Here is a 27,842-nt window from a genome sequence, read left to right as displayed (position 1 = left end):
TCCTCCTCTTTTTTTCTAAAAACCACAAAACGGTCCATTCCCCTCATATGACCCACTGGATGATCCAAAACTCGGGGCTCGGAGACCTCCAGGGGACATTTGAGAGGGAGCCGAGGGGTCCCCAGCAGTTCATATTTCACCAAAAATCTTTAATAAAAAAGGTGTTTTCTATTACTGAGAATTCCCTGTAAAGTATCAAGGAACTCATGACCTTCATTGTTCAAAATGGGCTCTTTAAAAATGACCCTCGACTTTAAAATTGGATAAAATCTTAACACCTGGAAATACAAATAAACGGCATCCTTCTGTGATACCACATCTTAACACTACATAGTATTCATATCATGTGGTGGCAATTTGGGGAATTATATCAGTGTGTTCATTAAATAACGATGGATGACAATAGCTTTGTGTTACGCACTTGAGGCTTAAATCCAAAGTGTGGGCCTGGTGACGATATGGTAATCAAATTGTAAAATGTGTTTTTGTTTTTGTGGTGCGATTAATTTGCATGTCACAATATCTTTTTAAACTGTACTTTGTCACGAGTAGCATTTTTTCCACTCAACACATTATTTGGGGAAAAACCGTCACAATTATTTTCAGAGCGAGATTGATTTTTTTCCGAGCTTTTCGCTGCAGCAAATAGTCATCAACCAATCACATTGTGCGGAACGATTACCTTTATTAATTAAAACAGGGAAGCCTTATAGTCCCAACCAATAAGGCTAACTTTATTATGCCTTCCAACCCAAGCAAACCAGATCCACTCCTTCTGTTCTCACCTTTCACAATAAAAGCCCTAGCCATAAAATATTCAGTGGCGAATTTTCCGCATTCTCGTGTAATTTATTCGTCACACTGGTGCGTAAAGGCCTTCGTCGCAAACTCACCAATTCAAACTTGGCAGGTTGCACAGTCTCCACAAGGGGGAGCTGTTTCGTTAGCGTCAGACCAGTGCTACACATGCCAAGCGACACATAGGACAAGTAGGCAGCAATTCGGTACAGCAGATACGGGAAAGCAATAAAGCGGCTGCAATTTCCACCTGCAAGCAACAGCGGTTGTAGCAACATTTGTTTTCTGCTTGAGGCTGCAGCTGCAGAATCGTTCCGCTGTAGCGAATGTAAGCATGGGCAGTTTTTGTGGGATGCTGTTGCCAACGACGATCCAGATAGAGCTTATCGTTGTGGTTCCTATGCATGAAAGTTTTCCTCCTCACTTGGACAGAGGTGTGTTGGAAACCTCACTCAGGATCCCAAAGATAAAACAGGAAAAGACGAGGCGGTTTTTGTTACTTTCCTTTTCTAATTTAATGGTCTAAGAAGAAGTGAGAGCCTCCAACGAGCCGCTGCAGAGAAAAACAGCGGGGAATAATCCATATTTTCTCATCTTACTCTGTGAACTAAGGATTTATTTCAACCAAACCAGAGTTGCTGATTGTTGGAAAAGTGGAAAGAAGTTGTCTTTGGCGAGTTTCGTTTTGCTTCGGTCCAGTTTGAATGCCGCGTCTTTAATGACGAGTCAACAAGGCGATCAACGCGGTCTTAGTTTGCTGGAAAAGAGAAACTTGAATAAATAAAAAAGGTGTAAGGTCGTATTTTTTAGGTTTAGGTGTAAGAATATTTCCTTCATTGATGGCGCAATGCATCCTGGTACCTGTAGGCACTGCCTGCACATCTCCACAGCAGGAAGGATCAGTCAATAAAGCACGCACCGGGGGAATTTATTTCTTCAGCGGACTACATTTACCATCAGCACTGATTGGACATCCACATAAAAACAAAAAAAAAAGGTTGTCAATTGTCCCCATTGCCATGCATTGTAACTGAGAACACTCAGAGCACAGATCATAGAAGTGTCCCATTTATTTTATACAGACAAGTACATCCCTTGTCACATGGCTGGCTAAAGATGACATGGAATGTTACAGCGAGATTTGTTTTCTTGCATAAAATCCTCACCGTGGAAAATGTTGCAAAAGTCTAAGTGTTCATTTTTAAGATCAATAAAGCCCCGTTTTTTTTTTTTTCGCCGTTTTTTTTTCTTCTTCTTTTCGTTAATTACATCAACACTATCACCACACACTGTACATCGACTCGGCCTCATCAGGAGAGAGAAACAAACTAAACCCAGAGGCAATACTGCAATTTTTTTTTTTTTTTTTTTTAAATCTTTGAAGTTTAACACAAGAGTGCAGTCAGTCAGTATGAGAATGCAAAGGGGGCAGATGCGTAATCAGCTCACATGAGAAGCATACGATGATGCGTATGAAGGTCGGGGGCGGGGTCATCGGCGTGTCCCAGCGGGCCCCTCGGATCTCCGTTCGTCGCGGGTTGCTTCATGTCACCGTAGAGGGGATGGGGGAGGGGAGAGTTCATGTCCGTGCACTTGTGAAGCACGTGGGTCCGAAAAGACACATTCAAGATTTCTTCATTATAAAAAACAAACAAATTTGAGTGAGCCTGGTCAGGACTCCCCGTTCTGGACTCTGGAGACGGGCGGCTGCATAAAGTCTTTAAAGGGCCCCAGGGCCTCCTTCAGGGCCGAGCTCACCTCAGACGAGGAGCACGTGACGCACTCCACCAGCGTGGGGTACAGGGCGATCACTTGAGCCCAGGTGTTGCCGTCCACTGCAGACGGTAAACAAAAGAGGAGGATAAAACACAGAGGAGGATTGGGGATTGGAGGGAGAGGGAGAGGAGAATGTGAATTGTGATAGAACGCCATCAGAGCAATCACTGCCTCCATAAAATCCCCACAGGCGTATGGAAATGAGTTTTGCTCCGACGACGTAATGCAAACATCCTGAAGGGCACTTCCGAAACATAATTTTAGAACGTCTCACTTCAATCTACTGCGGTTAAAAAACACTTTTCTTGTAATTGACCTTGCTGGAAACGTAAACAGTTCCGCCCTGATTGGAGATTAAACTCATTTGAAAAACGGTCCCAACTGTACTCTGACACATTTATCTGAAATGAATAGATCGCTGCACGGTGGCATTGTTGTATTTGTCAAGTTTTGCCACCGTGCCACCTCTTTTCAAGATCTATTTAATTAATCCTTGACACAGCTTGGTACTCACCATTTTCTGGCTGCGTCTTTTTAAGCGAGTCCATCAAAGTGCTGATAGCTTTCAAGACAAAGATGATCTCAGTCACTTGTTGCCTGAAACGAAAAATACCGTATTTGACTACAAAGACTTGTACAGTTCAAGGATGGGTTTTTAGAAAAAAAACAAGATAAAACAAAGAAGGAGATGAGAGGCTTTGAATGAAAGGTGTTTGCTGAATAAATGACATTCAAACAACAAAAAAGCTAACCGGCAGAAATCAACAGTTATTCAGAAAAAGTGAGCAACCAAGAGACATTTGATCTCCTCTATACAGAAGAGAGGAAGCAAGCTCTTATATTTTGTACATGATGAAGCAAGATATTTATCTCCGGCAAGAACAGCAATACTCAAAATGCATTTAATTAATATGAATAGGTGTACAGAGAGCAGTTTGATTAAAGTGTGTTCATGTTGTCAGATTAAAAAAAATTGGGGTTGTGGTGTTGCATTACAGCCACAGGAAAGACCACTTTGTTATTGTTTGCATCTTACAAATCAATTTAGTGTATGCAATTAGTATTATTTGTTTGTTATTTTGTAGTTTTCTCCCACATTCACAAATCCTCATAAAAGAACACTATATTTTTCACATTGCACCCCAATAACACTGCCTCAGTGGTCAAAGATCAAATGGATGCAGTAGAATCTGAGGTATCGTATTTTTTCCATTCTAAACAATAGATTTTCCCGGTAACCATTACCCACAATGCAACTCTGCCTCGGACTGTTTCGGTCAAAGAATCAGGTGTGCTAGTAGCAGCTAATGTCGTCTAAAGCCGCCAATAACGGCAGAGGGACATTGCTTGTAGACATTTGTGGAGCTCCTCTTTACATCCAACACAGATTTGTACAATGACTGTGAAACCATTTCTTACTTTTTGAATCTTCATATATATATTTAGCTCTTTAAGTTCTGCTGTTTTTTTTAACATGTTCTTATAATGCAATCCATGATCTTCTTATTCCTTAGTTTTTAATGTGTATGGCTTTGTTTGAAATTAAGCCACCTTGCATTTGCTTTTCATGTATTTTCTAATTATCGTTTTTCTCTGAACTTCCCCCTTGCCCCCATCCTTTTGCCATTTTATGTGCTAATGGGGCAATATCCCCTCGGGGTATCATTTAACTTCCACCGTGTCTTAGGGGGAGGAAAAGAACGCACTGCAGAATGAAGTGTTACAGCCAAGCCTAAAATGTGGTGCCAGTGTGTAAAACTGAGTAAGTACACTGGTTTTGTGTTGATTACAAATAAATAAAAAAGGAGAAATGATGGACGCACAGCTGGAGCTGAAGCGGTCTTGGCTTTGCGTTGCTAAATATCTGAGTGGTAAAATGATGGCACTAACAAACACCAGGGGTTTGGCGCTGAATTTCTGATTAGGGCCATACGCCTAAAAACATTCAAAACCAGCTGTCTGTGGCCAAAGCAAGGGCACCATTTTTTTAGGAGGTGTACAGCAGGGCGTACCTGGGCAGGGGGCAGCGTCCGCTCAACCTCTCATCCTCTACGTAGCGCCGGAGAACATCCTGGGATCTCTTGAGGAGCACAGAGAGCGCCATGCGAGAGATGTAGCCCTCCTGCGGGGTGGACACCTTGTTGCTGAAGGAAAACTGCAGCAGCGTCTCAAAGCACACCTTAGAAAACTCCTCCCTCATCCGCACGTCGATCTCTGCCTCTGTCGAGAGGAAATCCCTTTACATGTTAGACATTCTGCTGACGACCGCTCTGCAGAGTGATTTACAAATGAGTGGACAGACAGGGATTTACTGTCTTGAAGCGGTGGACAGGAGACATGGTTGGTGCCGAGACACAGGAGGGCGTTGGCAACAATTACCGAATGGTTTACAGTGGGATTCCAGCACTTGGCCACACTGATGTCCCATCAAAAAACATTTTACCTGCCAAAAGTACATCTTACCTGTGAACGAGGGAGACTGTGAGTGAATGGAACCTCTATTGAGCATCGTCATGATCTGGCCAACAAAGTCTTTGGGGATGAAATTGGCAAACGGTAAGATCTCTGTGCTGATCAGCTGGACCACCTAAAATAAAGAGGACACAATGCTGATATCGGGATTCCGCATAAAAATGAATAAATCAATCAAACTGATGGACTGGAAACAAGTATCTACCTCAACATCAACGGCTTCATTCTTCTGAAATTCTTGGATGGACAGGTTATCTGGAGGTGTGCTATGAAAGGAGAACCACAGAGATAAGTGAGTTTAGTACTCAGAGCTTTCCAAATTGTGCGCACTGAATTCTACGCTGGTCTAAAATCTGTACCTTTTGGTAAAAAGAAAGTCTTGAAAGGCATTGGCCAGCTCCGGCCACATAGTGTCGAACTTTCCAGACGAGGCGTGCTGGCGCGCCACCGGCAGCCCGATGGACAGCACCTTGAGCAGAGACGAAACCGCCAGCTTCCAGGTGCTCTCAGATGGACAGGAGTACTTCAAACCCAAGGGCATCCGTAAAGTCTTGAGGGTGAAGGGGAAAACAAACGGAGGAGATGGCAACAACAATACATCATGAGGCGGAAATACAGAGACAGACTTCAAGGTCAAATCTATTAAACTAACTGCAGTAGCCTGAATCCCCTTCATCTCTTTTACACCAAAATGTGGAGAGACTTTAAATCTGAGAGTCATCATCAAAGCAACATCAAATGTCAAGACGTGTTTGCACCAGGCAGAGATCCTATTCATCCTACAAAACCAGTGAAAGTAAAACACTGTCTTTTTTGACAAAGACAGCTGGGCTGCCTTCTTGTTTTGGAGACAAAAAAAAGGTTGGGGGTCAGATTTAGATTTCTCCAAAGGGAACCTTCATAATAATTCCTTAGTTTGTGGTTTCTTATTAAAACAGACTACGGAAAAGAGCAGAGACTAGATAAAAAATGGCAGATTCTGTGGCTTTAAGGCCTTTAAGAAGTTAAGGTTTTCTGTGGAGCTGCACTGACATATTGTTGTGCTTTCAGAAAAGGCTGCTGATATAATGTGCACTGTAAATTGAAGTCAATACTATCAGACCAGGGTGACAAGTGAAGGGAAAATTGCTTAGAGGATGTTAGACTCTTCAGACAGCAAACAGAATATACCACACTTATGATATACAAAGCATCTCCTGGCCTTTTTTTATATAAAAACATCTCTTGGAAAGTAACTCTCACACACACACACACACACACACACACACACACACACACACACACACACACACACACACACACACACACACACACACACACACACACACACACACACACTCCTCTATTGAGTGTCGGAACTTGCAATACTCTCCCTTTAAAGATGTTCATCCACTGTTAATATAAACATATTGATTATCGCAGCTTAAGGAGGAAAATCAACTGTGATGCCAAAGTTGGAGCTCAGCCTTCGTCCGCTAATGGAAAACACCTGGCGTGACATCATTGATCGGGTACGTATGACAGAGGTTCAACTCACACAGACAGCAGCAATTAGCCCGCACGATTCTGCGTTTACACTCTTTAAATTTAAAAACCTTCTCATGACATCACACTTTATGACCGCATATGGTTCAGCAATAACTGGCGCTCAACAGGCGGCCAGTAGAATGCACATGTGGACCAAACTTTAGATGGGATTTCATATTGGTAAAAAAAAGAAAAAAGTAATAAATGAAGACTGGCTATATCCATAAATTTATTTCCGTTGCTTTTGACTCTATTACATTTTAATTACAGTCTTGGGAAAATCAGTGCCAGCCCTGGTGAAAATACCTTGATTATGTTCTGCAGAACTTTCTCATTGATGACAGCTTTGTGGCACGCCGTTTTATGGTACAGGTCCACCACCACCTCCAAGGAGCGCTCAGCAAAGGGCACGTAGTTTAAGGCAACCCACTCCGCCTGCGGGGGAGGGGGGAGACAGGATTTAACGAGAGAAAAGAGAAACAGGAGCAGATATTAGTCAAACAAATCTTAGAAGCATTATCTGTACTTTTTGGCAGAGCCACATTGAAAGCAGTTTTTAAAAAAGGCACACTTTGTATAAGTGTGCGTGTAAAAGTAACACGCACACTTATTTAAAATTAAAATAAAAAATAAATAAAAAAAGTACAGTGAATATTAGTCGGCTTCAAGTTTTGTTAGGCTTGTATGAGTACCACAGCTGAGATGTTATAGCCAAACAAATGACTTGATGCTACAAAGTGTGTCTTTAAGAAATATACACAGAACCACACGGTGCATATGAACGTCACCAAAAACACAAAATCAACTGATATAATGGAACTGCACAGGGACTGTGCACACAGAAGGCATAACCACCAGTTAGTGGCAGGCAGAGAAGAAGGGGGAGCATGGAGTGAGGAGACGCAGATGAGATGTGAGAGCCTGCCATGCGGCGTGATCTACCGCAGAGGGTAGGCCGTCACCATTCAGCACAGCTTAGTAAAACTAGAGAGGGGGGTGGGGGGGCTGAAGGAGATGACGGAACTCACCGGTGCAAAGAGCTGGATCTAAAATGGTAATCCAGTGAGTAGTCCCAAGAAACAGAATGAGAGAAGATCGCAATTAAACTGGTGTTTGAGTTGTATCCGATTTTTCAGTGGCTCGTTGGCTGAATGAGATTCCTACAACCGGGACTGATTTTGCGGTGGAACGTGACACTCCTAGCACCAGAAGTCAAACAGGGAAATAAAGACCACCCTTAGGATCTGTTTGGATTTGTGAATTTTGTTTTGACATTCGCACTTAAACAATTTAAAGTTTCCGATAGTCTGGACCCCACATGCAGGACTCGAGGATTCGAGACGTGAAACGTGCCGAGCTAACATTTCTTGCCAGCCTGCCAGATCGAGACCGCTGTCGGCAAACTCTCGAGACACCTGCTAGGATTGTTCTTTTGTAAGCTGTAAGTCGTGAGATGTACGAGTAAGAAAGACACTGAACAATGTTGTGAAACGACTCCCCTGTTTGTGGGTTTATAACTGAAGAAATCGTTATAAAAAAAAGGTCACTGGGAACTATGTGCACTGGGAATCTGAACTGTGTTTGAACTGAAGAGAAGTGAAGTTTCTCTGGCGAGCTGCCAGCAGGATGAAGTGTGAGGGAGGGAATATTTGGAGTGAAACTGGCTTGGGGCTACTAATGGGGGTCCAGAAGAACCTGTCAATCTCGTGAAGGGCCACGATCGGGGCTTCACAAGGACTAGACTGAAGGAGCGAGGGGGCGGGGCTTCATGAGCTTGTTGGAAATGGCTGAGGGACGAATAACAGTGTACACCGTTCAACGCTTTAATGAAACAAACTGTAAAAAGACGGAAATTGAAAATGAAAACCGAGCAGTTCCGCGGCCAATTCCATTTCCCCCTACCTGGTTGTATTTGGCATTGGCCACGTGTTTGGTTTCCATCCTGCCGTACTGAGGAGGCTTGCAGGAGAACTCCACGAAGAGTAGCAGCTGTTCAAAGATGGCCGGGTACATGACCTGCAGGTTCTCCGGGCCCACACAGATGGCCTGCAGCAGGGAGGGAAGGGAGGAACAAACACTGCTGTCATCCACCACGGGACTGCACATTGCATAATTTAGCAGGCTGACACATTGTTTCCTGGACTGAGTTGACACAAAATGGGTAGGAATTACTTTTAGTTGACAGGGAGAGTAAGGCTCTGCTCTTCTCAAAGACATGGTTCTCATAGCAGAGAGGTCTGGAGTTGCGATATCAAGTCAAGGCTTCAATAATTAAAAAAAAAAAAAAAAGGTACATGGAAATGTTTTGTCCAAATTAAATTAGGTATATTAATCCAATGCAAACATTGCTGAAATGATTGACTGTCACATTTGCTGGTTCCACTTTCTCAAATGGGAGAATTTGCTACTTTTTGTATTTCATTTGTAAAAACAATGTTGGACTGTTTGATGAAACAAAACAAGCAATTTGAAGACTATCAGAACAATCAATGACAAAAATATTAATGCTATACTATGTATAGGCTTAACACTGGAATAAAGCATTAGGGCTCCTCTAGAGGATAACTATGTTTTCTTCTTTTCATTTATCCATTTGGCTCTTTTAAGATTGTTTTTGCCATTTTTTTGTTCAGAGTGTGAAGTCAAGAGATACGCTGTGAATTTGGAAGACTTCCTGCTGGACTCAAAGTGGGGACATCACCCAACATGGCACCCCACTTGGCTCTAAGCTATGTTCTATGGTGCATAATGTATAAGACATGTTCTCTTTGGTACCCATCATTTTGGTTTTCTGACAGCACATTTTGCTTTGCCCACCTTCTGCAAAACATCCAGAGCGGTGAGCACAGCTTCCTGCAGGCTGGTGAGCACCGCCTCAGTGTAGGAGGGGAGGATAAAGGGCGAGGCGTCACTGCTGATGGGCACGGACACGGCCCCATGGAGGATGACCCCCAGCTTCTTCAGATCCTCCATACTGAAGTTGGCTTTTATGTGCTGGTAGAGTGCGGGGAAAATCTGGATCAATGCGGTGAGGAAGGGCTGGCTGGGGATGAAGGAGAACTTCTCCGTCGGGCCACTAGGGGGTCTTGTGCTGTCCGTTCCTGTTCGATACCACGTGTTCCACGCCGACCACCATAACGCGGCATCTTCCAAGGCGGACTCCTCCCCTGGGGGCGGGGCCTGCAGCTCAGCGCCGTTGTACCGAGTCAGCCTCTCAACTAGCGAATCCGAGCGCACCAGGGGTCTGCCAGGGCCGGACGCCGAGAGGGGGTCAATGAGCACTGGAGGGACGCCCATAGCAGCGAACGCGTCAACTGCTCTGTCCGAGTCTCTAACGGGTGTAACAATCTGTAGGATCTCCTGAAAGCTCTTGAGGGCAGCCAGGGAGACCTCGTTGTTTTTGCTGAGAGAGGCTGACTGAATGTGGTTAAGCAGCACCTCCCAGGCCTCGAAGAAATCACCTGCAGACACACAGCGCAATGATGGGATCAGCACCACACTGTCACTAACTGCAACTCACTGAAAAAACATTAACTGAATTTTTTTGAAAAACCAAAAAAGCGATTTTTAGAGAGAAGCAGACAGAAGGGTATGTCAAACTGAGTCAGCAGCCAAAACATGGTTGGTAAGATAAAGATAGAAGCGAAAGCCTCCAGATCACAGCGTGAAAGTGAATCACCACATCACCTGGCAATGATATTAAGGAACAACACCGTTCCTGTAAAGCTAAGGTATCTTTATTCACTGTTCCCATCAATAAAAAGCGAAAGCAGCATGTGTACCGAGTATCACTATTACACAACATTTAACCAGGACTAGCGCAGAATCAACACAAATCTGAAACGATCGCATGAGAGTCTAGTTTTTGGACCCCTGGCCGGAGCTGGACGCTGCTATGCTGTGAATGGCCAGTCTACATTTGAGAGGCGGGACTTCACAGAGGGTCAATTAGCTGCATGCGTTATCTGTTTCCTGTTCACAAATTGTCAATATTAACATGAAATACGTTCACCCTCTGAGGACTGTACTGTAATATTATATTGCCAGAAACAGTTATTTATTTGATCAAGGCTGTCTGTAGGAAGAGCAGCCGTTCTCTTCGTGAGCTAATGTGTAGTAAGCTGGGAATGTGTTGTATATTATGAGTCACCTCTTTAGTAATTTGGCACTAGGTAAAATGTTAAGAGGGATGAGTGCAGTTAATGAGGAGCTCATGTTTTATCATTCATATCTCCCTGAAATGTTAATCCTGTCCACATGGGGCTTAGCATGACTAAATGTGTCGAAATATAGCAGTAAAAACATCAGGGCTGTTACTGAACTTTTGCTCACTTCAGACTTATATATACACATTTCAATATGTAATTGACATAATTATGTGGCGCTGCGGCCAACCTATGTACAACTACCTTATGTACAACAGCATCAACTATCTGAGTAGATCATGCCTGGCTCACCTAACTGCTGGAGGAGATACCTCCTAGTGTTGAAAATACGCGCCACTCCGGCTAGCGTCAGCACCCACGTCTCCGCCCACTGTTTCTCGGCTGTGTCGCGCGAGTGGTGGATGAGGATGTTCCCGCCGCCGGACTCAATCTTCTCCTTGTCGGCCGTGGTGGACGACTTCCTCACGCAGTTGAGCAGCGGGAACAGCACCTAGTGGTGACACCAAGGTAGTTCAACCAGCAGAAAAAGCTCAGAAATAAATGGATAAAACAAAAATATGGGTGACAGCCCTTTCTAGTTTAACTAAATCAAATGACAAATTCTTCAATGTTACCTTCCAGACCACGATGTGCCATGTTGGCTGCTGCAGCAGCGTCCCGTGGGCTGCTATGGTGGAGAACAACGTCTGCCCGGCGCTCTTACGCACAGCGGGCCGTGGGTCCACACACATCTCGCCCAGCTTGGCATACAGGCACAGCCACAGGCAATCAAAGGGAGGGGCGGGGTGGAATGGCCTGTTCAGGGTCTCTCCTTTCTCCTGGGCCTGCTTCTGCAGGGCCTCCTCCTCCCTCTCCAATTCCTGTATGATAGCTTCGCCCCTTTGGAAGAAGTAGTCCGAAATGTTCCACTGTGGGTAAAAAGGGGAGGGGGAGGTGCAGGCACAAATTGAAGGGGAAGGTCGGTAAAATGCTTGTGGCAGTTTTGTTATCATATTACCATAAAGTAATCTCGCAGGAACAGCTACGCTCCAAGAGAAATAATCCCGCAAAACCACAGATCAATATCGAGTTTTGCATGTCCTGAATACTGTGCAAAGTATCAATGAAATGTCAGCAGAGTGCTAAAGGGCTGTTAAATTAGATTAAACGATGCAAAAACAAGGAATTATGTGACATTGTCAATGTAAATCATATTAAACATACTATGTTTAAGCTTTAAAATGACTGGAAAAGAAAACATGTCCAACCTGTCAGAGTCAAATTTCAATAATAAGCAGAACGTTTCTTTTATCCTCATTTACACGCATCGTTCTACTGATGGCTTCGAAAAGCTCAGCAGGCCGGTTGTTCAAACGGGTTCTCCGAGCCTCTCGGCAGAACACGACACCAGAGTAGAGAGGGAAATACTTGCAGGATTGTGTGTCGAAGCAGAACGCTAAACAGAGACCCCAAAACAAGTTCTCTCACCAGCAGGCCAATGGAGGTGAGGCTGATGTTGAGCTCCTGGTTCTGCAGGCCGAAGCTGCCGGCTACATCTACTACGATCTGGAGGCACGTGCAAGGCATGGTGGGTAGGAAGTCCGTCACCACCAACTGCAGGCACTGGAAGGCTGTTCGGATCAATGACTCGCTGAAGGGAAACAAGACACATTTGGTTGGTTTAGGACGGCTCCCGCGAATATAAAATATTTGCTTTTAGCATAAAAACAAGAACTATTTCAGCCACAGCTAAATAAGTTGCCCTGTCTCCTTTGTGCGCTTACCCTTGATCATTGCGGATGGCTCCTATGACCCCTAAGACGAGCGGCCACCCGGGCCCCAGGCTGTCTCCCTGGCTCTGGAGGATCTGCAGGACACTCTCCAGCTGTTTCTGCCGGATGTCTGCATGCAGCACGTTGGACAACTCCTTCAGGGGGTTCAGCAACAGAAGCTGCAGCCGCTTGGGGACACATTTTAATTAAATTAACTTGGTAAGATATGCTACAACACCGCATCGTACACATACACAATTAATATATTCAAACTTTGTAACAGTTGCATCTTCAATAAACTCATTTATTACATAGACAGATGTCTCTTGTTTCGCAAGAGTTAGCTCATTTCCCAGTCAGGCCATATATGTTTGCGCTCCTGCTGACAGAGTTGTTAAATGTGAGTCATCATAATTGCCTTTTCTTTTTTATGCGTTCAAACACAATGGATTACTCCCAAAAACCCAAGTTCCCTGATTAGCATGATGACATACAGACATGTACAAAATAAAAGACATGCCTGAATAAATCCGTGGAGAAACAGAATGTAGATACTTGATGGATCACTGTTATGATTGTAAACATGTGTAAGTGTAGCACACTAAATGTCTTTTATATAGTAGCCATTAGGGGCCCGAGGAACGCAGCTCAAAAAAGGTCTTTTCATATATTTTGTTTAAAACATTTGGGTATACGGTAGAAAATAAACCATTTAAATGGCTGATTTAACCCCAATTTTATTATTTTCTTTTTTACAACACTTTCAGTATATTTAAGGCGGTGAGTTTGAATCAAATGTCCCTGTTTTTATTCCTTTTCTATTATGTATATCATAAAGAAAAAAACATTGCTTCTGCAAAAACTCCTGACGTTTACACAGAATTATTGTGTATTCTATCGTTTATCGGGGTGCATAATGTTTATTTTGTCTATTCAATGTGCTGCTTAGCGTTTCGTGACTCCCTCTCTCTGTGTCTCTAGCTCGTCATCCATCAAACCCAGGACTAAAACTCCTTTGATCTTTAGTCACAAACGTTAAACTGATTGACACAAGTGTTCTGCATTAAAGCTAATCAAGTGATGTTCCTTGAACCGCGTACGGCTGCATTCACTTGCTTGGTCGCCTGTTACAAAGAATTTTGCACAGATTTGCGTGCGCGAATACTTTTTTTTTTCCTTCACACCGTTATGTTGTATTTTCAATATTGTAATACGACAACATACAATGGTAAACGCTTGCCCACGCTGCAAAAAAAAGAAAGAAAAAAAAGGCCTTGAAGAAGCGATCGTATTGTGTATTTCTGCAGGACAACCATCATTCGTATGGCTTCGTGCTGTTTCTATAAACCTCCACACGGCTCTTTCAGATAAGCCGTGTGCCATTCCCTTTATCTGTCGCACTAAGTTGAAGGTCACAGACACTGTGCTTGTGAGTGGCAAGAGAGAGCGACTGTGACATTTCTGTTTTCCTCATTTTAAGCATTAGGCGCACACACACTTTTATCTCTCGTGGCATACACTGCAACAGTGGAGCAGCTTTCTCAAATGTCAGCGTTACAAACAAAACGATGTTAAGGAGCGAAACCCAGGGAGGACGAATAACACATCCATCTAATTAAATACTCCCTGCAGTGGTCATATGATAGAGAATGGTGGTCCACGTCGTTTTATACATGCAGATGTTTGCTTTCCTGTCGTGTTACCTACCTGGTTTTGCGCCAGCGGAGGGTCGTGTTTGTAGGCCAGGCTAGCCTTGATGAGTGCCGTCAGCGCCTCAGCACCCCACTCTCTCATCCTGGAGTTTGGGTGCTGGCAGACCTGCAGGACACATCACAGACGCACAAATGCAGACACATGCACACGATGACGGATCTGATGCAGAGGCTGTTCAGAGCAGTGTTTCCCAGCAGTGTTCACAGTGTGTAGGTGTCAAACAAGTGGGTGAAATGCACCTCGGTCTGTAGGATAAAGACCGGGATCCCCTGTGATCACAAGATGTGCCGTGACGGTTGCGGTGTAATCATCAAAGCTAGAATCGATACACATGAAGAGGCCAAGCTCGACAGAGACGAGTACACTGGTGTGATGCAAAACCTGTCGTCTGCTCTTAAGATCTTGAGTGCATTTGTGTGCCAAATTAAAATCATCTTTGGTCTTTAGGGAAATATGCCAAACACATTTCCACTGTTGTCCTAAGAGGCTTAAAGGCATAAAGAGAAACTGCTAAGGAGATACTGCTTCCCTTCAGAGCCCAGATGGTCCATGTGTATCCATTTAATCATTTGGCTTCCAAAGCCCTGCATGATCAATAATGTGTAATCTTAATGTTTATCATATTGTACATCTGCGAATAAAGATATCATGAATGTGACACCGTTGTCGCATTTCCTTTACATTCCAAAAGCGTTAAATTCGAATTTGAAGTCTGCAAAGAGAGAGAAGCGGCATTGTATCTCAGCGTGAAGGATACTTTGCAGGCGTAGCTTCAGATTCGGCTTCTGTGACAAATCAGAGCTTCGCATTGCAAATTGCGCACAAGAATGCAAAGTAAAACACGTGTAGCGGAGAAATGCACATTTTGACACAGCGACCTCTTAAGTCCAACATGTTGAAAGCAGACAGAGAGAGAGAGAGAACAGATCGGGGGAAAAGAGAGGAAAGCAAACGATTATAGAGGAGGGAATCTCAGCTTACCTTCTGCAAAACAGACAGGAGTGCAAAAAAGAAAGAGGAGAAAAAATGTAAAGAAAACCTCTAAACACACTTCTTTACACACATTGAAAAAGGAGAATCCTTTTACAGATATGACAACATGGTAGCCAATACCTACAGAGGGTGAAGTACCAACTACACACTACAGTTTATAGCATTTACACACAGCACAGTTGATCCAAAGTGCTTTAAACCCAAACACCTATATCAGTTTGCAACAGTGCTCATAAATGTGCCAGGGCTCTACCTTATGTTTGGACACTGTCGTCTTTCTTTTAAAATAGCATAAATAAAAGTATTTTTGGAAAGGGTGGGCTAAACCATGAAACAAAAACTGTCCGGGTTCCATATAACATTGTCTAAAATTCCAAAATGTGGAAATTAATTAGAATAAAATCAGTTGAACATGTTATAGATTTGAACCTTTCACTAATCTCGCATACACTACAACCTACTGGACCTCAACTCTAAAAGCCTGTAATAATAATTGAAAAGGTTCGACCCCGCTATAGCTCGTTCAAGTACTTTCCTCCTTCATCACTAAACCACATGTGTGCTCCAGACTCCATGGAAAAATGTCATTAATAGAGCTTTGGGACTGAGTAACGTAACCAAAAGACTACAAGGGGGCAATTTTGACATTCTTTTCGGTTTCATTATTATTATTATTATTATTATTATAGAGTTTGGTTCCAAATATGCCAATGACATCTTCAATGAGTTCATCAGCCTTGGAAAAAAATGACAATTACCGTTACCAAGTTTAGACCAACTGGAGCTCAAGAGAAACGCTCAACAGGTTAAAATCTTTAGACGCTTATTGTACCGAGTGGAATAAAGTCTATGATCAAAATGTAACTAGTAAAATAAATTGCAATCCGAAAATAACTGCAAGGATATTACTCTATGACCTTGGTCGACAAAAAAAAAAACATCACACTCACAGAGTTTGAATTAAATGTTGGGAGAGTGGACACTGCACCTTGTGGGATGTAGCTTTAAATATAGGTTACCTCCAACAAGTGGCCGGTGAGGGGTCTCCACAGGATCTCTATACGATCCATGTTGACAAGGCCAGTCTCCAGCAGCTTGGCGACGGCAAACAGAGATGGCTCCTGAAAGAAGAAAAAAATAAACTATGAATACAAACGGGACACCTTACTGTACACCCAGGCCTTTCTGATCATAGCAGTATAGTTATCTTTGACAGACAAGCAATAGAACACCCAAATCCTGTAAATTATATTATAATTTGAACCAAAAGCCAAATAACGACGCATCCAAAAGGCTTGTGGACCAAGTTTCACCGCGCACTAAAATACAGGAAGTCTCTACCTTGTTGTTTCCAGAAGCCATTTCCATGGCTTCCAGGGAGAGGGAACAGAGAGCGTTGATCAGGTGATGCAGGGACACATCATCCAGGTACCTGGATCACAAAACACATTGCATATTATATGTGCATATTTTGCACATATACCGGACCCACTATTCTTCCAAGTATCAAGAGAGAATATTCAGTATGTTATTCTTCAGGTCATTCCAATAATTATTTATGAGGATGAACAATACCACAGCAGAAAGATTTTATTTGTGTGTCTAAAACTACTCCGAAAAACAAAGGTTTACAGAATTTGGAGACACACAAAAATAGCTATTTATGCCCCTATTGTTATTTACTGGTTCTGAGCATGACATGTATTAACCTTTAGAAGAAGTATATTTCTGGGAAAGAAAATAAATAAATTGCTGTGCTATTTAAGAGCATAAGGAGTAAGTAACTGGAGTTTTGAAATGAGCGATATTTTCACAGAAAAGGATTAGTCCTTACTGGGAACTCTCAAATAGTCTGGACAGGATGTTGGAAATGACGGGGAGGTCCGTCATCACGGCTGTGGTCAGCACCTGTTTAGGTTAAAGACACAACCAGTTAGCTCATCGCCTTCAACCTCGAGGTGGGAAACAGACAAAGCACCATCTTAGTTCTTAGCTAAAACAAAAAAAGAAGAAAAGAACTCACCGTGCTGGGTCCCTCCACGGCTCGGCCAGGCTTCAGGGCGCCACCCATCCCCGGCTTGAGCCCCAGGATCCACACCAAGTGCTGGGAGACAAAAGTGAGACGCCTGAATGTTTCACAGTACTGTAAATCACCAGTTTGTGTGAGTTTTAAACAGCACTAAAAACCGGTGAATTAACACATGTTGATAGTTATTCTTAGCAAGCCATTGACTTAACATATACATTTATGAATGTATAAAAGTAATTTTGCCTTATTAGAGAAGGAAGTGTATATGTATATGTTTGTGTGTAAGAGAGAATGTGTATGGTTTAATCGAACAGTGTGTGTGCATACGTGTGTGTGTGTGTGGGTGTGTGTGTGTAGTACCTGCAGTGTAGCCAGTACCAGCTGCCAGGAGGTGCCCAGCACGGCCCCATGGCAGTGGGCCAGGTTCAACAGGGTCCGCATGCACTGGATGTTCTTGGCAGTTAGCTGACAGAGGAACAAAGAATTATAGGACATTTTAATAGGCATCATCAAGGATTTGGCTGTTGCGCCTCTCTGGGGAAAAATTACAATGAGTGAAAAGGGGACCAAAAAAAAAAATACTCAAATTATAAGATGTTAGTACCGTGAGGCACAGCAGTCACAACCACGCGGACATGGTAACAAAAAGAAGGTGAGGAAATATAAGCACAGTGGTAAGAGCTGAGACCAGTAAAAAAAATATCATGTTCACATTATTATTTCTATGGGGAGATTTCTAATTATAGGATAATGATTCCAGGTTTAGGGTTAAGGTTACAGCCGGTGTATTTTGAAACGTTATCGCCCTCAAGGGAAATTTAGATGCACAAGCTCGCCTGACCTGCCTATGTTCATAACAGTTGTCCCCTACAAAAATGGCGCCTAGAGAGACAAAGTGTGTGTGTTTGTAAGTGCATATAATACAAATTTAAAAAAACATGGTAAACAGATTGCTTTGGATTTCATTCTATTGGAGAGCACATGTGGGTGTCTGGTCACAAGTTGCACTTAACTGTGCTCCTTCTTGCCCTAGACTTTGGTGGCCAGTACCGCGGCGCTCTATTACAGAATTCAAGGCACTCATCATCCCGAACGGCAACGGTTTTGCTTTCTTTTCGCAGCTGTTAAATTGTGTTATAGGATTTCTCTTGATTACAACATGTTTGTAGGCTTTGTTTTGGGGGAAAACTGCAACATGAATTAATTATCAAAATGTCAAGTGTAGTGACAGCCTCTTCATAACTGTGTGTGTGTGTGTGTGTGTGTGTGTGTCCTTACCACCACAGTGCCCTGGGGCTGCGAGGTGAGCGGCTGCCCCACAGCCACCACCTGCTGATGAGATTCACTGGAGGGGCTGATAATCTGCACAGTCTGGCCCTGGATGGAGTAGGCTGTGGAGAACACACACGAAGACATGTGTGAACACACACCCGCACAGGTTTTGTTAAAAAAAAAAAAAAAAAAAAAAGCTTACGACATGCAAGAAAAGCTTTCTTAATTAACTCCAAAGGCAAAACATCCATCGCGAGTTGAGACCCAATTTGCTGGCTTTATCTCTAAAAGCTAATATGCAAATAACAGATGTCTGAGTGGTTGGTTCGAGAGCAGCTGTGTGTGTGTGTGTGCGCGTGTGTGCGTTTAAATTCCCCAGACACATTCTCCGTGGTGTTCCTAATTAGAAGCCACGGTGAAAAGTTATGGATTAATGCAATAAGAGGGAGAGGCAGCGTGCCAACATTTTACATGTTAAGCCGAGTTTAGCTGCATTCACGTCTCACCATATGGGAGATGAGGTGCTTGTTAGTTTAGCATACACACACATGACCTGAGGCCATCCTCGGGGTAGGAAAGGTGGACTATTAGCTGTGCGTGGAACAGTTATGTATTGGATTTTGTAATGCCAATATTAAAGCTGGTGTGCAGTAGGCATTTCAGTTATGCGTGTGTGTACACTGGCAATTAAGAATTTGGGGGACATCTTGTCCAAATAAAGAGAGGCAACAGGACCCCTGAGGTAGTGCTCATACTGCGTTTGCTATGCAGTATTAAGTGGCGTTCTCAACTGAGGAGCTGCACCTTTGCTGGAGAAGTGGGCGGCGTTGCTGCTCAATACGGTCAGGGCATAGTGCGGCGGCAGGGAGGCCTTGCAGATGGCCGTGATGAAGGCGTCACGAGGCGTCACCAGGCCCAGGCGACCACACAGCGAGGCCATGGTCAGCTCCGCCTTTAGGATGTTCTCTGTGGCCGTCTCATCGGTACTGAAGTGAAGGGACGAGAGGCAGAAGAGAGTGAAGCGTGTCGTCCGTCTGTGGCAGTTAACTTGTAATTTGGGGATTTCCTATGAGACAATTCATTCTCTCCGGCTTGTACGTGCAACTCGGAAAAATGTCCATTTACCTGGCGTCGAGCAGCAGAGACAGAGCCGCCAGAAGACCACACCAGCAGGCGCTGACCATCTCCTCCCACACCAGGTGCACTCCTGAGACAACACAATGCATTCACAAGTTCATTCAGGGTTTAATTCACTTCAGTATCAATTGGAAAAAAGAAACAAAACATGAAGAGACACAGGCACAATATTGGCCACCAGGGGTCGTAGAAGTGCTAACACCCACATTGCTAACCGGTATCCCCGTCACATGTTGCTCAAGCTTACAAATACCTTCATATTTAATTTGATTGGTTTATATCAAATATTTCCCTGCATTATCAGCACATGCTTGTCTTCCTCCACACACTGCCCATCTTGTTCATGCTCACCAGGTTGTGGCTGCCACGACTGATTAGGATGAGTCTCCCTGAACTCGGCAGCCGCCTCCTCCTCCACGGCCAACTCCCTTTCGATCATAGAGGTGATGCCCCGCACCAGGTCCAGTAGGGCACTGAAGGCCACAGACATGGCATAGCCCTCCGGGATGGACGGGGGCTCCACCTTGTCCAGCATCTCTAGACTAGGGGATGAAAGAGAGGGACAGCTGGAGGACAAAGTGTGAGGGAGTGTGTGTGTTGTGTTGTGTGTTTATGAATAAATAAAAAGTACATTAATTTAAGTGTGTGTGTGTGTTCCTGGTTGTATAAGTTCCATTATAACATCTAAAACGGCCTCCCTCGACCCAAATTACTGCAGTACAGTATTCATATTGTATTTAAAGCCCCTTTTCGACCACAGGGACTTTCCCCAGCCAGGCCCGAGGAAATCTTTGCTTGCGGGTGGGGTTTGCCGTGGGCGGGCACACTGAACTGCAGGCTCTGGAGTGCGTTTACACCTGCGACCAGCAGAAGCCTTCTCCGCAGCATCAAAAGGTGTGTGCCTAACTCGCCTTCATACTGAGGAACATCAGCCTCCCAAACCACCAACAAGAATCCTAATTACAGCAAATACATTCAATTACCATCAGAAAGGGAGATTTAGACACGCTTGTCTTTGTGACGGGAAGGCCTCTGGCTGATGTAATTCTCTATGTTTCAAACATTGCCTTCCTGTGAGACTCCAAAGAGGAATGACAAAGCATTTTTTCACCTCCGTCAGGGTTCAGCCTTTGATCTCTGCTGTGTTATGATCCCCTGTTATTTAATGCTAAATTGTTAATTACTGCTTGCAGGATGTAGCTAACATAAATAGCTATGCTACGAGCTCATATGTATCCCATTTAGCAGCACAGAGATGGTAATCCCTACAACTGTTCACTTGTTCTGTGCATGTGCGTGTTAGGGATACAGAAGTAAGTCACGGTACTTACTAGGTGGCCTTGGCGCTGCCCTGCACACTAACAGTCATGAGGGGGATCCAGGTACCGCGGTATTCAAACGCAGCCTGGGCGGTCAGGTTGCCGCTGATCCCTCCCGTCCCTGGGCCGCCCTGTGCGGCGCCCTGGGCCCCTGAACCTGGACAGAGCGTCAGAGTGTTATGGTGGAAGATGGATAAACTGAGAAGATAGACAGAGTGGCATGAATCACAAGATAAAAAAAATAAAAAAATCACGCCTTTATGCAACTCATTCTATGACAACCTATGATTTGATTTTCAAATTTTTAATTTGTTCTTTTCCAAATCAGGATATTTGTTTGAGATCTTATTTTTCAAATGTATCTCAACTTTCATCTGTCAGGTGCATTTGAACACATTTCCTTCTAAAGAACTTCATGGACACAAACTGAAATGCATCAACTTTCCTACGTATCCAGGTAAAGTAATTTGAATTAAAAGAAAAGACTTTCAAATGTATTAGTACCACAGTCTCATGGAGCTCAAAATGAGGATTTGGTCACTCTTTTTTTTTTAAAATAAATCAGTGAACTGACCAGCAGGTGCACTGAGAGCAGTACTGTTGCCCGCATTTGGGATGATGAAGAGGGACTGGATGAAGGAGCCCAGGGCGTTGACAATATCTCTGAAGACCTTGGTGGAGTGCTGCTTCATGTCGTATGACTGGCAGAACGAACTGAAACAGCAAAAGAACACAGAACTTTGTGATGAGAGGTTAGCGAGACAGAAACAGCAAGACGGTGTCCAGTTGGGAGCCGACATGGTGCAGAACGATACTGTGAAAATAACCCGTCAGGACATCTCAGACTCGGCTTGGCTCAGCTCTATGTTGTCCAACTTTGCTCAACTTTCAGAAAAAGCTTCAGCTGTGCTTCGTCAGCCTCGGCTGTACATAGCAGCTCAAATGAATGTTGGCACGTTAACCTGCAAATATCATCCTCGACTTATGGAACCACGAAACACGGCCACAGAGATCAACAGATGGAACGAGTTTAAATATCTTTCACACCACTTGAACTATTTAGTATCCCTGTTGACAACGCGGACACTATAAGTCATAAATTACGAGATGACTAACAAACTCATATGCTTATGTTGATTATATGGTAATCCGGCAGGGTTGCGTTTTAGGTTTCTTTTGATGCTTTGCTCAACCTCTGTTGTTGTATCAAGAGCAGTAAAATAAATAATTATAATAAATCAGCAATTATAGAAACAATTAGCTTTAATGACCAGATACAGTACACAGTGTGGCTGCCAACTAAAGAGGCATTAAGGAGTGATTACCCACACTCAAGAAGTGGGATGCACAAAACTATTTTTTTCACACAATAAAAGCTCAAATTTCTAGAAGACATTTTAAGTTTCGAGACTCGATAATGAAAATGTGCGGTTGGTTTCGTAGAGCTTAACATTGTTTACCGTAATAAATGTGGCTGCACACACAGCCTATGGACTGATTCCACAGCCACCGCCCTCAGCCACTGTGGCTTCTCCCCATCCAGAAACTTCACCAGCAGGGACAAGAAGATCTCACACTCAGTCACCTGTAAGACAAACACACACACACACACACACACACACACACCCCGATTGGAACAGACCAGCTCTGACCAGATAACAGCTTTGTCCCGTAACTGGAAGCTGGCCTCCGGCTAAATCCCCTATTCCCTTGCGGGCTTTGATGAAGTTATTCTGCGGCTTAACACACTTCTTGACAAATGGGCAAACAGACAAATTTACATTTTCGAAGATTGATGCAATATCACCATATAAAAACAGCTGCAATGGTTAATTACTTAGATGTAGCTAAGCTCATTAAAGCGCCTGGAGCCGAACTAAAACAAAACTAATCCAATGCTAATCAGACCAGATCAATTAAGAGTATCAGCTCTGCGGTGGAGAAAATCCCTGACTCGTAAAGCAGCAATCAGGCAACAGTTCTGGCCGGCCGAGCATCGCTGCAGATCGGCTCCTTACCAGTAAGGTGTAGAAGTGCTTGATGAGGACCGAGACCACGCGCAGCAGCCTCATGCAGATGGGGAAGTACGGTTTCTCCACGGGCGCTGGTGAGGCGGAGCAGCTGCTGCCCTGCCGGAACTTGATGTTGGGGGAGAAGAGCTTGATGACGAGGGGGCAAACCCGTTCCTTCAGCAGGAAGCTGAACTCTTGGTGCTGGGTGTGAAACAGAGAAGACACGCTGCTGTTAAAGAGAATTGGTTTTACTGCAGTGAGCTGTACAATCTCTGACTTTAAGATAATTAAGTATATACTGGAGGTGGACGAAATTACAGAAATACCTGACAAAACATAAATCATCTAGGAAGACTAGTGGTCAGAGCATGGTATACATCTGTGCTTGTACCTGTAGGAACACCCCGGGAAAGTCATTAAGAACAGACTCCAGCAGCTCAAGACCAAATGTCCGGGTCATCTCCGTCATTCCCACCAGCCAGTAGGGGGCATCAGCATTCACAAGCTGGCACAAGTCCTGCAGAGAAGAACCACAACAGCAATTCAAAACAATGGAGCGATACGTGACACACACACACACACACACACACACACACACACACACACACACACACACACACACACACACACACACACACACACACACACAGGGCTTCGCTGGAATCATAAGAACAATCACACAAAAGGTGACGCCTGGTTGAGAAATCACTTCGAGACAAAAAGGACCTTGTCACTTCTTCCTGCAAATGTCACGTCATCGCAGAGATGAAAGCCATTTCTCTAACTTCTCTAGCTCGTGAGTTTGGAAATACCAGTATATCCCAGATGTACGGACCATTAAGATGAATCGTCTCTAGTCCATTAATGACCGATCATTTCAAAAGCAACCTGTTCTAAAAGGTTACTTGCAACCTGAGAAGAGATCATGACACTTTGTAGAAGGCTGCCGCCCCCTGGTGGACATACCTGGAACAGCATGTATGCATCTTTAGCACTGGGCCTCAGCGTACTGACAGACCGCCTGTTGGTGTTTCCCTGGACAGGAGGAGGGTGTTCAACAATGCCTGGGGAGGTATAAAATTGTTCTTTTAGATATGGTTTTGCACTTCAGAGTAGGGATCTTACAGATTAATATTCAAGGACTTCTAATGAATCATGTATATAACTGCACTCTCTACTGAGACATCTCTCCAACAGCGCACCATGTTTCACAACTGCTTCAATTTGCTGTAAATCTGTGTACATTTTGCATCCCCTACTTCCCTATATACTTGTATCCCTATATGCACCCATCTCCAGTTTCCTGAAACAGAAACCAGCGCCCTCTGACCTTTGAATCGCTCGTCCTCAGCCACCATCCTCTCGAAGACCACAGTGACGACCTGTCTGACGGTGGCGGCCGCTGTGTTGTTGGTTATGTTGTCCTTGGTGAAGTGAAGTCGGAAACACAGCACAATGGCCTGGGCGGGGGGGAAACGTAAAATTATTATGCAGCACATGCATCCGGTGTAAACTGAACCTAAATTAACTTCTGCTGCATTTGTAGTCCATCTCCAGAAGGGGTCAAAACAATTACAGGTAAAGACTTAAAAGGCACCCTGTGACATTTATAGAAAATAATTAATAGTTAATAATTAACAGAATTAGTAGATAAATGGATACCTGTAGGGTCCACATATAGATATTGAAAGGCGTATGTGAGTGTGTCGCTCGTGTACCTTGGAAAGTACTTCATCGTGTACGACCGTGTTTGTCGTCAGCAGGACCAGGACCGTCTGTAAAAGTTTCAGCTCCTCCAAACCGTTTTCCATCAGCTGCCACAGCATGTTGATGATGTTCCCCGCCGCTGCCTGTGACATGCACAAGCACCTTACATTGTTTACAGGTGATCTTTTTGAAAACCTTGATCATCCACCAGTCTGCCCACACACAACCCACACACACACACACACACACACACACACACACACGCGCTCTTGCCAACTCACGGGGCAGTATCAAGAGCTGCTAGATTGTGACAGAACAACAAAGTAAACTGAGAGCAACGCCTGAGGACACACAACATGCACACAAACAAACACGTGTGGGACCAGCTGGTGCTGCCTGCTTCGGGGTCACAGCATCATTGAGTAGACAATGACGCTTGTTACCAGTTAATATCACTTGATGCTCACAGAAAGTGACACCGCGTGTCCTTTCTTAGGTCAAACTATCCAAAATCACAGCTCGTCTTCACGCAAGTACTCAGAGCTGGAGTCACAGGAGGACTCAATACTTAAAAAAATGGAAAATCCACACAAAAAAAAACAGTTTCTGCTTTTTAGATTTAAAAAAATGAGTCATTTAGTCTATGAAATATCACAGAATTGCTTATGTCAATACCAAAAATCCAAGACATCGATATCAAACAAAGAAAATCAACAAATCTTCACATATGAGAAGCTGCAACCAGCGACTGTTTGGTATTTTAGCTTGATTAATGACTCAATATGATCGATTATCAATTTGTGGTCTTATTACTTTCTGTCTAATACTATTTGTTTCAGCTCTAAATCCACTACTCTGTTCAGAGTCTACGCTACATTGCAACTCCCAAACATGTATGTTGTGTTGTAGAATATGTGACGCGTGTGTGTTTTTATCTGACTCAGAAAACCTGCCTGCCGTCACACACCAAGCAACTCAACCACCACCAAGGAGACCACAGTAAAACTGGGTTTGTTTCCGTTAGTGTCTTTTAGGTGAGTTATGGGCCGACGTCAATGTTGTTGTGTGTTGAAACGATTAGTTGACATGCTTATTTATAGTGAAGCAAAAAGGACAAACAACAGCTGGTCCCACCTTCTTAAATGTGAGGGTTTAATGATTATTTTTTCAGTTTTATATAACTGGAAATGTTATATTGTAAGGTTTTGGACTGTTGTTAAGACAAAGCAAGCAATGTGAAGTTGTGACATTAAAGCCTTTTTATTATTTATTTTTTTAAATATTATTTTCTGATACGTCATGGTTTATTGAAATACCCAACAGATGAATTAGTTGGAACACTAATGTGAATAATATGGAATGAAAAAGTAGTAATTCAAGAGTTGGTCAAAATTACACCGGATCCCCTGTCATGTCACATTTATCTTACGGCATTATTCTGGGAGCGGCGAGCACTCAGACCCTCCTTCCACAGGCAGAAGCTTTGAAACCAATGTCAGCGTAATTAAATAAACGCCTGATATCAAAATGTAGGGAAAGCGGGATGGCTTTATAAGCTTTTAATAACAGCCTTTTTACGGTGTATTAACAAGGCAGTTGTGCAGCAGCTCCAGGGTGACGGCTTTGAAACGGCTCTAATCTCAGGTCTGACTCCAGCTGGGTTATTTAAAAAGGTTCAAAACCTCGTCACTCATCACATAAGCTGATGTTAAAATACATTTGTGTCGAAGAAATGAATCCAGCACCCCCATTTCCTGCGCTGGAAACCATATACCATTTAATCATTCAGCCCTGTTTCAAACTGCCATCGGCCACATAGATCATATCAAACTACTGGCGCAATCCGGTTATATACCCGTGCTTTTTCTAGGCCGGCGGTTTCCTCGAATACAGGCGAGTCGCACAAAGCCTGAAAGATTCTGCAGGACAGAAGGAGTAGGGGGGTGGCACCTTTCACCAGTGAGAATACATTTAGATTAACTGTTCAAATATTTACATTGTCTAATTGGGTCTTGATGAGAGGCATTATTTCCTGTATTGATCTTAGGATATTAGAAAGGCTGTGCCGAAGGTGGTAGGTGAACTTCAATCTGCAAGAGTGTGGACACTGAATTTACACAATCTTAAAAGAACATTGAGGATATATATTCAATGAATGATTACTTACTTATTATACAGTTTTTTCCCCCGCCTCTCTTTATGGGAGAAGACCCGTTCTTATTCTTTGGATATTTGTCTTCTTAATGAATATATAATATAATAATTTTCTCCTCAAGGAGGGGCTTTTATTGAGGTCCCTTTTTTCTTTAACCCCCAAAAAAGGGGAAGATGGAAGAAATCTGGCTCAAATCCGGCTCAATCGAATGTCAGCTGGATGTTCTCAATGTTTGAGGCTGGGTGTTAATCGGACAAAAAAATAAATATTTTCATGATATTTTCCTGGCCTAGTATTCACTTTGAGTATAAAGGGTCTAAAAAGGCAAACAAATTGTTTCATATTTCCAATTACACTAATGCATCTTATTAATTAGCATAACGTATTAGATCATATTCCCATTTGATTCGGCTTATAATATTGCATTTCGTGTCAGTGCATATCTCAATTTTAAACAAAAGCCTCAGTGTACCGTATTCATATGCCAGCATTTCAAATATCAAGCTCAAGGTGCTCACCTCAGATACCACCTCATGGGACATGAGTCTCTGGATGGCTGCCAGACACAGCTGGGTGATCTTTGGCTCTTTGGTGCCACAGCCCATCAGAAACGGCTGCACGACCTCTAAGCTGTTCTCCTTCAGAGCTGCAGGCAACGGACAGAGATAAAGATAAATGTCACTGGCGGTTGGCTTGTTTTGTTATTTTATACCTGTGCAGATGCTTCAAATTCAGGGAGGAAAGGAAAAGTACAAATGTGCCAACATTAAAATCACATAAAGGATTCACAATGCCCTGAAATTATTATCACGTACAAAACCTTACTGCATAAATCACAGCATATTGTTTAATGAATCAAAAATACAGTTCATCAATATAATCTGAAACGCTTCGCCTTTTTAATTATCAATATCAGTAACACATACTAGTACGGCAGAAACATATCTCACAGGATGTTTTTGAACTTTGTCTTCATGTTAAATTGTTATTTAACAACGACAAAAAGCGGCCTTCA

The 27,842-nt window shown here is 43.4% G+C and overlaps 1 protein-coding gene across 1 annotated transcript; it reads right to left on the bottom strand.

Annotated features, from left to right (window-relative positions):
• Positions 1 to 1,722: 1,722 nt before the first annotated feature.
• mon2 (MON2 homolog, regulator of endosome-to-Golgi trafficking) lies at positions 1,723 to 27,447 on the bottom strand. The gene is given in 33 exon segments (XM_079223291.1): positions 1,723 to 2,633; positions 3,089 to 3,171; positions 4,587 to 4,794; positions 5,038 to 5,161; positions 5,252 to 5,312; positions 5,406 to 5,596; positions 6,880 to 7,008; positions 7,602 to 7,619; positions 8,476 to 8,619; positions 9,391 to 10,034; positions 11,031 to 11,229; positions 11,354 to 11,647; positions 12,207 to 12,369; positions 12,503 to 12,678; positions 14,198 to 14,308; positions 16,216 to 16,317; positions 16,538 to 16,628; positions 17,031 to 17,104; positions 17,220 to 17,300; positions 17,586 to 17,690; positions 18,504 to 18,616; positions 19,302 to 19,483; positions 19,623 to 19,702; positions 19,963 to 20,176; positions 20,966 to 21,110; positions 21,528 to 21,667; positions 22,414 to 22,538; positions 22,972 to 23,166; positions 23,357 to 23,482; positions 23,932 to 24,029; positions 24,296 to 24,425; positions 24,684 to 24,815; positions 27,346 to 27,447. Coding segments are annotated over 33 exon segments (4,929 nt in total). The 5' UTR covers positions 27,433 to 27,447; the 3' UTR covers positions 1,723 to 2,469.
• Positions 27,448 to 27,842: the final 395 nt, after the last annotated feature.

Source organism: Taurulus bubalis (assembly GCF_910589615.1).
Source record: "Taurulus bubalis genome assembly, chromosome: 9".
In the NCBI taxonomy this organism is placed as follows: domain Eukaryota; kingdom Metazoa; phylum Chordata; class Actinopteri; order Perciformes; family Cottidae; genus Taurulus; species Taurulus bubalis.
The sequence above is the reverse complement of the archived record's forward strand: the minus strand, read 5'-3'. Positions and strand labels throughout refer to the sequence as shown.